This window comes from Eptatretus burgeri, unplaced genomic scaffold (assembly GCF_056783735.1).
Source record: "Eptatretus burgeri isolate ZD-2024b unplaced genomic scaffold, Ebu_testis_v1 Ebu_testis_scaffold_28, whole genome shotgun sequence".
Classification (NCBI taxonomy): Eukaryota; Metazoa; Chordata; class Myxini; order Myxiniformes; family Myxinidae; genus Eptatretus; species Eptatretus burgeri.
Genome location: NW_028221978.1, coordinates 97,501 through 109,868, shown reverse-complemented (window position 1 = coordinate 109,868; position 12,368 = coordinate 97,501). Strand labels below are relative to the sequence as shown.

The window sequence follows — 12,368 nt, the reverse complement described above, 5'->3', positions numbered from 1 at the left end:
AACAGCTTTCAAACCCTTGGTAAACAGCTGTTTTCCCTTGGGAAAATTCAAACCTTGGGATTAATTGATAATTTGAACAATTATTTCAAACCTTGGGAAAAAACAGCTTTCAAACATTGGGAAACACTTGGGACACAGGTGAAATGGATGAAGAACGATATCAAACCTTGAAAAGGCACATACTCAGGTGCCCAGCGTCGATTGTGACGTCATATCAAACGAAGAAGAAGAATTGTGACGTCAATCGTGCAAAATAAATAAATATTAATTGTGACGTCATTCGTGACTTCATAGCACCGTGTCCTGTCAATGGTTGACAGACGTTATTGGTCAAGATTGGTTGGTTGACAGACAATACATGTCGTTATTGGTTGACAGACATTGGTCATTGTATCACGTTCTTCTTTTTATTACTGCCAATTATTGTGCGATTATTATTATTCTTATAAATATGCTGTTATCATTATTCTGAGATATCTTTGGAAAAAATGGCATGATAAGGTGGAACAACACTTCAGCTGCGATATATACACCTTTCCAACACTGAAAAAAGCAATAAAATGGCCGTAACTTGGGAACCACTCGTCCAATTGATATCAAACCTTGAAAAGGCAAATCCGCGGGTCCCCGGCAATATTCCTGGCAAGTTTCAATCAGATTGGACTGGTAGTCGTCGAGAAACGGCGGTCGCAGAAGACAGACAGACACACACACACAGAGATTGCTGGAATTAGAGATAAACTCGTGCGGGCCCGGAGGTGCGTGCCCGTTGGTGAGTGCCAGTATGTGCAGCCCTCCCTCGCCTCCTCTCTCAAACCTCTTTAAACATTTATTAAAATATAATTGTATATTTAAACCTCTTTAAACATTTATTAAAATATAATTATATATTTAAACCTCTTTAAACGTTTATTAAAATATAATTTTATATTTAAACCTCTTTAAACGTTTATTAAAATATAATTATATATTTAAACCTCTTTCAACGTTTATTAAATATAATTATATATTTAAACCTCTTTAAACGTTTATTAAAATATAATTGTATATTTAAACCTCTTTAAACATTTATTAAAATATAATTATATATTTAAACCTCTTTAAACGTTTATTAAAATATAACTTTATATTTAAACCTCTTTAAACGTTTATTAAAATATAATTATATATTTAAACCTCTTTCAACGTTTATTAAATATAATTATATATTTAAACCTCTTTAAACGTTTATTAAAATATACTTATATATTTAAACCTCTTTAAAATATGATATATTTAAACCTCTTGAAACGTTTATTAAAATATAATGATATATTTAAACCTCTAAACGTTTATTACAATGTAATTATATATTTAAACACTCTATTACACAAATCACTTTCATCATACTTCCAAAAACCTCCAGTTTTCAGGGTGTGTTCAGTTGGTGAGTTTGTTGTGGAGAGCTCGCCAAGTGGCTTAAGCACTCAAGCAAGCACTCAAGCAAGCAAGCACATTGGTTGTCGTCTATCGCTCTGCTCATAATTTCTATATTGTTTCCTAATCTTGGGGGAGAATCCCAGAAAACATGACCTCACAACCCTTTGCTTTCATGACCAATGTTGTTCAAACTTGTCACACAGATAAAGAATGATGGCTCACGTGCACACGTCATTTTATTTCGAGATCAGATCCAAGATGGCCAACTGGTGGCCATTTTGTTACTTGAACGTGTCCCCAACCATTTCTCAGAGATGGTAACCAACTGGAAGACTGGTGGCCACTTTTTGTCATACATACATATGGGCCAGCCCTTCAACTCCTTCAGCAAAATTAGTAAAACAACGAGACAGTACCCGCCCGTAGGGTGGGGAAGGAATGAGGGGAGGGAATGGAAAGGCAGTGTTCGGGTTAGGGTTAGGGTTAGGGTTGGGGTTGGGGTTAGCGTTAGATAACCATAACCCTAACAACTAACCCTAACCCCAACAGCTTTGGTATCTCATTGTATCCAACGGTTTGGCCGTCTATAAAGGACAAACAAACATGAAAAATTGACGTTTCAGTCAATTTAGGACGTCATAACTCGAAAACCGGAAGTCGGAAGTGAATGTCGTCAATCAACTGTGTCATTTAATTTTGATTATCTGTCGAATGGCATTGGTCCCTTCTCGATCGGATGAAATTGACCCGGTGACGTTGACCCCTTGACCTTTGACCTTGAACTTGATCCCCCGATGTCTGTTCTCATGTCCCAAGGATCACTCATGCCAAGTTTCATCTCATTCCATCCAACGCTTTGGCCGCCTATAAAGGACGAACAAACATACATACAAACATATTCTATCTTTTTAGGATAGCAGATGGGACAATCGGGGCTTTGACATTTTGTGTCGCTTCAGCTTGCTTTATATTAATTCAATGACACAAATCATCTGTCATCAAAGTTCAAGAACCTCCATTTCTAGAGGACGTACTTCACTTTAAATAAAGGTTCAACGGTGTGATGCATAAGGATGATGTTCTCGACTGCTGCTTACCCATCGTTAAATTTATCATTTTATTGAAAGTAAAGTCGGATAAACGTGAAACACCAACAACATCACGGAGGGAGAAAGTACATGGAGACAAGATGGACATACAAGAGATACAGGCAACGATGAGGGATAAGGGAAAGTGCAAAGGGTGGACAAGATGGATACATGAACAAAATTTTTGGGAGGGTTTAGGGTCATTGAAAGGGTGCAGAAAAGATCATGATTTTGGATTGGGGGTGCGGGGGGGGGGGGTGATGGTGAACAGCTGTTTTGAAGACCTGGAGGGAAGAATGACATTGATTTGAGTGAGAAAGATGGTTCCACAGGTGGTGAAAAAAAGGAACGAATGAGTAGAGGTGAGCAGTGATCCTGGATTTAGGTCATCTCAACAGAAGGGGTTGTTGATGGACCGTGTGTGCCGCACAAACCTTGCGGGGGGGTGCTCTGGGGGAAAATACGAAAGAGCAGAGGGCACAAGACCAGAAAGGAGGCAGAAAAGAAGAATCATGGAAGATGCCCAGTCCCAGGAGTTTCAGTGACTGAACCTCCTCAACAGGATTCTGAAAAATGTGGATGAGGGAGGGCGGGGGTGGAGGCAGTTACCAAACAGTACTTTCGGAGAGAGATCGTGTGAATATGATATTTGTCAGGAATGAAAATCATATTCTAAGTGCATGACCATCTTGTGATTTTGTCAATGTCTGAAGAGAGGGTCAGCAAATGGGTTTTGAGGATTTTCCAGAGTCAGAGATATCATTTTTGAAGATTTGGAAGAAGATGGAGGCCAGGAACACTGCCTTGGAGCACTCCAGCCTTGACAAGGAGAAGAGATTAAAGGATCTGTTGAGAGCCACACGTTGACGACGAGAGGAGTGGAAATCAGGAAGCCAAGTGTGGAGTTGACCTTGGATGCCATAGGCAAAGTATTTTCGTGTCCAGTGGGTGCAACCCCTTACCTGGACGGATGGCAATGCTTCTCCCTTCGACTCAACTCGATGGATGCCAGACAGTATGAAAAGCATGAGATATTTCCAGAGAGACTGCCGTGATCTCATATCTGACATTGAGGGCCTCCATCCATTGTTGGGAGGCCGATATTTTTTAGATCAAAGCCTATTAAATGAAGCAACACTTCCATTCATTCAGATTTGCACGACTCATTGTATTTCAAAGCAACCGTGCCACAAACCGGTCCCTCAACAATCTCTGCAAGCAAATGTAAAACATGCAGCCATCGATTACAATGCCAACCATACGTCAGTTGAAGTGGTAAATACGCCTGGATATGAGATGTATAACGAGTGTTTTGACATGACTTTAATTTCATTTTCAAGATCTTTTATTTCCATCACTCATATTAATTGGTAAATATGAAAATGAATTGTCCCAAGTGGAACAGATGCTCATCTCCCAATTTAGGTCTGGCATCGTTGGGCTTCATTCGGTGAAGGTTGGGGGGAGTGGGTTTAGGGGATTTAAAGGGACTGACTGACAGACATCGTCATCACTTTAAAAACTCTTCCCGACTTCGTCGGAGACGAGCTAAAAAATGGATTCCACTGTTGAGGTGATGTCATTTATCCGTGAAAATATTGTGAAAAATCAAACAAAGTTATCAAGCACTTCCTTTGGACACCGAGCTCTGCAGATTCGATTGTTTCCTCTCCGGCAGTGAATACTTGTAAATCCTGAAACGAGAATCCATGTACATGGCAATCAATTTAGTGAACATTCGAGATCTTTCAGACAAGTTCAGTTACTGTATAAACGTATCATTCAACAGTGACTGAAGTCTTGTCTCAAAAAAAAATTCAAGACTGATACTCACTTGTCATACAAAAAACCAGACACCCCATCCCTGTGCTGATTATTTTGGTTCTCTAGGTTATTTGTGTCCTTTCCCCAGCAGAGGATGAGAAATCCCAAAGTTCTGGATTTCTTTGTGTTTCAAGATTCCTTCCAAGGTCTTCAGTGTGGAAATTAACACCTTGGACACACCAAGCAACAAAAGGAAGAAAGGTTAAGGATACCGTTACTTTGGTTCCTCTTAATATCGAGGAATACTCATTGTTTCACAAGGGATACTCCAACACAAATGTATTCCATTTTCAGTAATATCAAAACTCCATTGGAAAGTGGCTCTGCAACCCCAAGTAACCAATTCTATTGGAAGCACGTTTATATTTTTAACTTTGGACTCAATGATTACACACAAGAACATACAGCGATTAAAACTGGTGTACAGTCGCTTTCGCTACTTCACTGGATCTTAAAATTGGTTGGAATTGACTTGGAGCTTCCAATAATGAAGGATAACGAAGGACCCCCAGGGAGAATAATTTATTGATACCTCTGATGTCATACATCACATGCTATGGCAGTAATAATGTATGAAAGGAAAAAATTTGGACATCTTCTTCCCCAAAACCATCCAACAAAATTTTTTTAACTCGTCACATGTCATCATCTCCCCATGGGGTATATCAGGTGATAACCATGACATCATCGGTGAAGTGGTATTCAAGCCAGAAGTTGAATCAAAATCTGAAACTTCATACATCTGATCGACGATGTGAGTCAAGAATTAAATTTCTGATGTCATCAGTCATGTGGTCTGGTCACCATCTTAGTTTAACTGAGAAAACAATTTTAAAAAACCTTCTTCAGAACCGCTTAACAGAGCTGTGAATCACAATTGTGCATGTCCACGTGTAAATGAAGATTTATGTTCGTGTGTTTGTGCGTGTACACACGCCGCCACATCCACATGTCATCTCCTCATGTACGTGTGGATTTGTTGAACAATATTGATATGTATTAACATGAGGAATTGTACAAATTATATTGTGATTATTCTTGTATTTGTGGACATTAAACGTCGTTATTATTCCATTTTGCTTTCCCTAAAAACTTCACCTCATCCCCTAATTTTGTAATAGTCCTGTCCAGTTAAATATCAGGGAAAATATTTTCAATCGATTCATTACATCACAGTGCTGTCTTTCTTTGAGATGAAGTATTCCCTTGATGTACTCACCAGTTGATGTGATTTGTTAGAAAAGTGAGATCCCACCCCCGGGTCCCCGTGATGGGTTGTGTGGGCCCATGTTATCTGGGGCTCCATGCAGTGCATAGGTTGCATGGCCCTCACTCTTCTTTCCGGGCCCACGTTGATCTTGGGGTCCACGTTGATCTTGGGGTCCAGGGCCTGTGCATTAATCCACCACTGCACGCAGGTGCCAGCCGCAAATGATGACTCATCTCAGATCAAGAGCCATGATTGCTTGAAAAGAAACCCACGATAGCAAAATCGGAACATAGTAGATTGCCCACAATTGGTTGAAACCCACCACATTTCAGGGTTCACTGTGGAATATGTGTAATATGTCATGAATAAGATATGTATGATCACGAATCAAATATGTGTGGATATAATGTGTTGAAATCATAATCGTGCGCGTGTTAATCAAGATGTGTGTGCGCGCGCGCGTGTGTGTGTGTGTGTGTGTGTGTGTGTGTGTGTGTGTGTGTGTGTGTGTGTGTGTGTGTGTGTGTGTGTGTGTGTGTGTGTGAGAGAGTGTGTGTGTGTGTGTGTGTGTGTGTGTGTGTGTCTGTGTGTGTGAGAGTGAGTGTGTGTGTGTGTGTGTGTGTGTGAGAGTGAGTGTGTGTGTGTGTGTGTGTGTGTGTGTGTGTGTGTGTGTGTGTGTGTGTGTGTGTGTGTGTGTGTGTGTGTGTATGTGTACACGCCGCCACCACCAGATGTCATATACTCATCTCCACTTGCAAGTCTTTAAGACTGAATGGAACATTCCCTGGTGCTGAAGCATCCACCTTCACACCAACAAGGAACCACAACACATGCACCAAACCACAGATGAATCCGGAACCAAAAGCAAAATCCCAGCTTCCATTCTGGAATCCCAAGGGTAATGACAATCTTGGAGAAAGCAATGGTGGTGATAAATTTACTATCAGTGTTGCAAGACATAACAACTTGGTTGAGTAATGCAAATTCAGTAAGTAAGTAAATAACTAACTAACTAACTATCTAAAGTAAAAGCAAATCAAAGACGGTTGGCCCTTTTCATCATTCCCATCTGATCTTAAGGCTCATGATATGACAATGCCAGGTTTGAATCCCATTTGCTTTTTCTCCCTTTTCATTATCTACAAACGTTCTTGTAAATCGATTTGAAAGTGCATTATCCTCACCTCTTTGTCCCACGTGTGATTTATGTACAAACTCCACCTTGGGTCTAACATCAATTTGAGTCATTATTTCATATGCAGCCTGTGGCTGCTGGTTGCATCAATGCTGAGAGTGTGGCGGTGCCACTGATGCATTGCCCCTGTTTTCAGTAAGCTGGTCCTCATTTCGCTGACCTCGGAAGGAAGACAGGCTGAATCAACCCACCTGGTGTTAATTAATGAGACGATGGGCTCAAATGCAAGTCCCGAAGATCTTCAGTCAATCGTGATTCAAAAATATATAAATATCATTAATATACACGAAATATAAAAGTGAAATGAACAGACTCACTTTCAACTGCAAAAGCCACTTTATCTCAAGACTCAACTTTATATTGAACGTTATCTCAAGACCCATGAAAATATCTCCTGTTCTCCCTCCGCTTCGATCAGTTCATCTAACCAGATGCTTGTCAAAGTAGACATCTCTCTGGCTGTTACGACAGAACCTCCTCAGCACCGTGGAGTCTGGCATTTCACTCAGGCCGACTGGCAGGGACTTCAAGCAGCCATCAAGCTTCGAGAATCAACACTGGTCTCCCATCTTCACTTCTTCCGACATCAACTCGTCCTGGGAATTTCTTTTTGACAGAATCTCTCTCTCTCAATCTATCTCTCTCTCTCAATCTATCTCTCTCTCTCTCTCTCTCTCTCTCTCTCTCTCTCTCTCTCTCTCTCTCTCTCTCTCTCTCTCTCTCTCTCTCTCTCTCTCTCTCTCTCTCTCTCTCTCTCTCTCTCTCTCTCTCTCTCTCTCTCTCTCTCTCTCTCTCTCTCTCTCTCTCTCTCTCTCTCTCTCTCTCTCTCTCTCTCTCTCCCTCTCTCTCTCTCTCTCCCCTCTCTCTCTACCCTCTCTCTCTACCCTCTCTCTCTACCCTCTCTCTCTACCCTCTCTCTCTACCTCTCTCTCTACCTCTCTCTCTACCTCTCTCACTCTCTCACTCTCTCTCTCTCCCTCTCACAGCTCAAATGAGCTAAGATCCTCATCCTCTTAAGGGTGACGTCATAAAAACGAATATGACATCATTGTGATGTATCAGGTTTGCGATAAATTATCTGTGCTATTGCCCGGCTTGATTCCTGCAAACAAAATTCAAACAGCTTGCCTAGTTTCGGAGATAATGGTATTGGCAATTTCCATTAGTGGCAATATTATGACGTCAACTTTTTTTCTCGGAAGAATTTCCAAAATCGGAGATGGTTACTGGCTGCGCGTGGGCTTTCCGCATATACATGGCAAGTTTCACGAAGATCCGATGAAAACTCTGGGTTGTGAAACAAAAAGTCAAAAAATAGGAATGACGTCATAAAAATTGATATGACGTCATAGTGATGTATCATATGTGTGGGAATTCATCTCTGCCAATGCCCTGTTCGATTCCCACAAACAGAATTCAAGAAGCTTGCCTAGTTTCGGAGATAATTTTTTGGGCGATTTCCATTAGCGGAGATATTTTGACGTCAGAACTTTATTTTCTGGGAGGAATTTCCAATATCGGAGATGGTTACTGTCTGCACAGGGTAGTTTTACATATATGTGCCAAGTTTCAGGAAGTTGCGATGAAAACTGTAGGCTGTGAAACAAAGAAGCTCAAATGAGCTGAGATCCTCGTCCTCTTAATGATGACATCATAAAAACGAATATGAAGTCATCATGCTGTATCAGGTTTGCGATAAATTATCTGTCCTAATGCCCGGCTTGATTCCCGCAAACAAAATTCAAACAGCTTGCTGAGTTTCGGAGATAATGGTATCGGCGATTACCATCAGCGGCGATATTATGACGTCAACTTTTTTTCTCGGAAGAATTTCCAAAATCAGAGATGGTTCCTGCCTGCGCGTGGGCTCTCTGCATATACACAGTAAGTTTCACGAAGATCTGATGAAAACTCTGGGTTGTGAAACAAAAAATGTCAAAAAATAGGAATGACATCATAAAAAAGTGAGAGGACGTCAAAGTGATGTATCATATGTGCGGTAACTCATCTCTGCTAATGCCCTGTTCGATTCTCGCAAACAGCATTCAAAAAGCTTGCCTATTTTTGGCGATAATTTTTAAGGCGATTTCCATTTGCAGAGATATTTTGAATTCATCACTTTTTTTTCTGGGAGGAATTTTAAAAATCTGAGATGGTTACTGTCTGCACAGGGTATTTTTACATATATACGCCAAGTTTTGGGAAGTTTCGATGAAAACGGTAGGCTGTGAAACAAAAAAGTGCACAAGAAGATGATGAAGAACAACAACGTGTGTAAGACTTAAAGATCCTCCACGAGGATCTCAAAATGAACAGATTTATCCCATCTCGTCTTCAGTTGTCCTCCCCTTCCTCCCGCCCATGGTACACTGAAGCTTGTGGCGAGGCAGTTGTCCTGAAACAACTTGTCTTCGCCTCATGGAAGGCTAATCCAACTGAAGGCAATCTCGGTTCCTTCCACAAAGCTCGTAACAAGCGTGTCTACCCTCAGGAGAGCCAGAAAACAACATCTTTTAAATCTCAAGTCTGAACTCTCAAACCTGTTGCCCTCCTCCAAAACCTGTTGGCATCTGGTTCAGTCTGTTTCTGGTGTATGTTCCCCCTCCCTCCCCTCCCTTACATCAAATGGCCGCACAGCTGACAATGCACGTGATAAAGGCTGAATGCCAAAACTCTGTGTTTGCTTCTAAATCTTGTGTTCCAAACCCATCGCTTTCTGTACCCACCTTACCCAGTCACAGTGAGCTGTCCCTGGACTGTGTGTCCTTTTCTCCTGATAAGGTGGAGAGCTTGCTTTCAAACTTTGACTCAGATTCTGCAACCGGTCCAGACGGCATCAGCCCATGTATCCGAAAAACCTGCTCCTCTGCTCTTGCTCATCCTCTCTCTGTTCTATTCACCCTCACATTTGCTCAAGGTCATCTGCCATCTGCTTGGAAATCAGCAAACATTACCACACAAATCTCACACTCTCACTATGTCTCTTCGAAAGGACCGTTTACAAAACCCCCCCATCCACTTTCTCAACAATCCTCTGGAAGAAGTCTTTTCTTTCAAGCTTCTAGGTCTCACTATCTGCCATGACCTTTCCTGGGAAAGTCACATTTCCAACCTCGCCTCAAAAGCCAGTCGCCGACTGGGAATCCTCCGTCGTGCCAAGTCCTTCCTCGGCCCTCTTGAGCTCCTGACCACTTACAAAGCTTTTGTCCGTAGCCTGATGGAGTACTGCTCTCCCCTCTGGGCTGGTGCTCCTGCCTCCCACCTTTCTCGGCTTAACGCTGTCGAAACCAGGGCATTTAAGATCATCGGCATCTCCCGCAATGAAGCTGAGTCTTTGGGCCTCTCACTCAATCACCGCAGGTTGGTCGGTGGTCTTTCTGTCTTCTACCGACTGCTCTCCAGCCTTGCCCCCCTGCTCTCTCTGCGATTTGTCCCCACCACATTTCCACAGGGCGCTCAAGGTCCGCCAACAACCCCCTTCTGGTAAAACTACCAAAATCACGAATCACTGCTCATCTTCACTCTTTCATTCCTCTTTTTTCCCGCCTTTGGAATAAACTTCCTCACTCTATTCTTTCCCATTCTTCCCTCCAGGCTTTCAAAACAGCTGTTCACCACCACCTCTTATCTTCCCCCATCCAAATCCTCGATCTTTTCTACCCCCGATAATCCACCCAAGCCCACTTCCTTCATTTCTCCTGCTTTCCTTCCTGAAAGTCCCTGTAATGTCCATCTTCTCTTCGCCATGTTCCCCGTCCCATCCCCATCCCTCTCCCTTCCACAGTTCACCTAATGTGTCTGTTCCCCACTGTTTTGTCCCTTCCACTCCCGCCCCTCTTGTCTCATGCCTCCTTGCTGTGAGTTATGTGTTTGCTCTCATACGAGCCTCGACCAAGGTATACAAAAAAAAAACAAAAAAAAAAACTGCATGAAAGGGTGCAAAAACATATCCCTGGATGGAGGACCTCAATGCCAGACAGGAAATCCGAGCCGTATCCTTAGACATATCAAGTGCTTTTGACACAGGTTGGCACCCTGCCCTGCTCACCAAACTCTCTTCCCATGGTATCCAAGGCCATCTCCACACATGGCTCACAGACTTCCTATCTTGTCACAGCCAATGAATTGCCCTAAATAGAGTTCTCTTATCCCCTCTTCCTGTCCAGACTGTAGGTCCTCAAGCTGGTGTTCTGGGCCCTGTTCTTTTGCTGGTTTTCATTTCACACTCTCACTATGTCTGTCCGAAATGACCGTTTAGAACCCCCCACCCCCAACAATCCACGTTCTCAACAATCCTCTGAAAGAAGTCCTTTCCTTCAAGCTTCTGAATCTCACTATCTGCCATGATCTTTCCGGGGAAAGCCACATCTCTAACCTGGCCTCCAAAACCAGTCGCCAACTGGGAATCCTCCGTCGTGCAAGGTGCTTCCTCAGCCCACCTGAGCTCCTGACCACACACAAAGCTTTCGTCCGCAGCTTTATGGAGAACTGCTCTCATGCATTTCCATCTTAAGAGACACTGCAGACCCACAAACTTGGTAAAAATATTTTTCACGTGACAAACAGAAAAACGAACCCAAACACGACGTCCTCTCCTCTGGTGAGGGTAAAAATAGGAATTCACAAACACCTTCCTTTGGTCATGATTGGTATTTACATTCTCGTACCAGAAATTCTACCACTCATTCATCACGTACCGAATCTGTTGAAAAATCAATGATGTAAAATAATCAAAAAATATCAAAAACGTACCTCATGGGAAATAAAATTATCTTCCATTTTGACCTCATTCACTGTCATTTCATTCTTGCAGTCTTGGTCTTGTGGTATTCCGCTGTGGGTCAAAAGATAAATGATAGTGGATACGTGAGATGGAATGAACAAATGAACCCTGGCGTTGGTGCCCCATATATATATATATATATATATATATATATATATATATATATATATATATATATATATATATATATATATATATGTATCTCTCTCTCTCTCTCTCTCTCTCTCTCTCTCTCTCTCTCTCTCTCTCTCTCACTCTCTGTCTCTCTCTCTCTATCTCTCTCTCTCCTGTTCCTTTTGTTCAGTTGTGTCTTGATTCATTCTTCGTTCTTTCTTTTCCACGAGCCTTCACACTGAATGACGAAAAAAACCTCTTCAGTCTTAAAATGAAACCAAGATTGACCTTCCCTCCATCCACTCATTGTCTTCCTCGGTGTTATCTCGACCTTGGAGCATGATGATGAAATGATGGGAATTTTATGCCAAACCAACCAATTGTTCCACCTGCTGGAATGAGACAGAAAAGTGTTCCAGTAGTGGGACCGTTCATGGTGTGAATGAGGCACGAGTTTCTCTTTTATTTTGTCCTTCGTGCTGTTCCCTCCAGTTGAAGATGGCTGGTTGTTCATCATCACCTAATGGTGAAGCTCGTGGCAATTCGAATCATTTCTTTCATCTGTATAACCAACATCGTCTGTCCCAGGTATGTTTATTCATCCCCACATTAATATGCACACCTCACGGTCTGATTTTCCACTTTCCTAAACAAACGAATAAATTATAAAAACACAATCAGTAAACCTCTTCCTCCATCAAATATCTTGTGCAAAATATTCCAAAACATTTCTTT

The 12,368-nt window shown here is 42.0% G+C and overlaps 1 protein-coding gene across 5 annotated transcripts in view; it reads right to left on the bottom strand.

The window, feature by feature from the left end:
- Positions 1-3,439: 3,439 nt before the first annotated feature.
- The window catches only part of LOC147007754 (uncharacterized), a 12,721-nt gene continuing 3,792 nt past the window's right edge, over positions 3,440-12,368 (bottom strand). For 2 of the 5 annotated variants that reach the window (XR_015053940.1, XR_015053939.1), the window contains 3 exons: positions 11,489-11,570; positions 4,342-4,500; positions 3,440-4,201 (listed from right to left, as the gene is read on the bottom strand). Coding sequence is in view for 2 of the 5 variants with exons in the window: in XM_085866472.1 (XP_085722598.1) it covers positions 11,538-11,570 (33 nt within the window). In the remaining 3 variants the exon portion in view is untranslated. Of the gene's footprint in view, positions 4,202-4,341; positions 4,501-6,171; positions 6,928-11,488; positions 11,571-12,368 lie in introns of those variants that run through there. The other 3 variants (XR_015053938.1, XM_085866472.1, XM_085866473.1) reach the window with 3 other exon arrangements.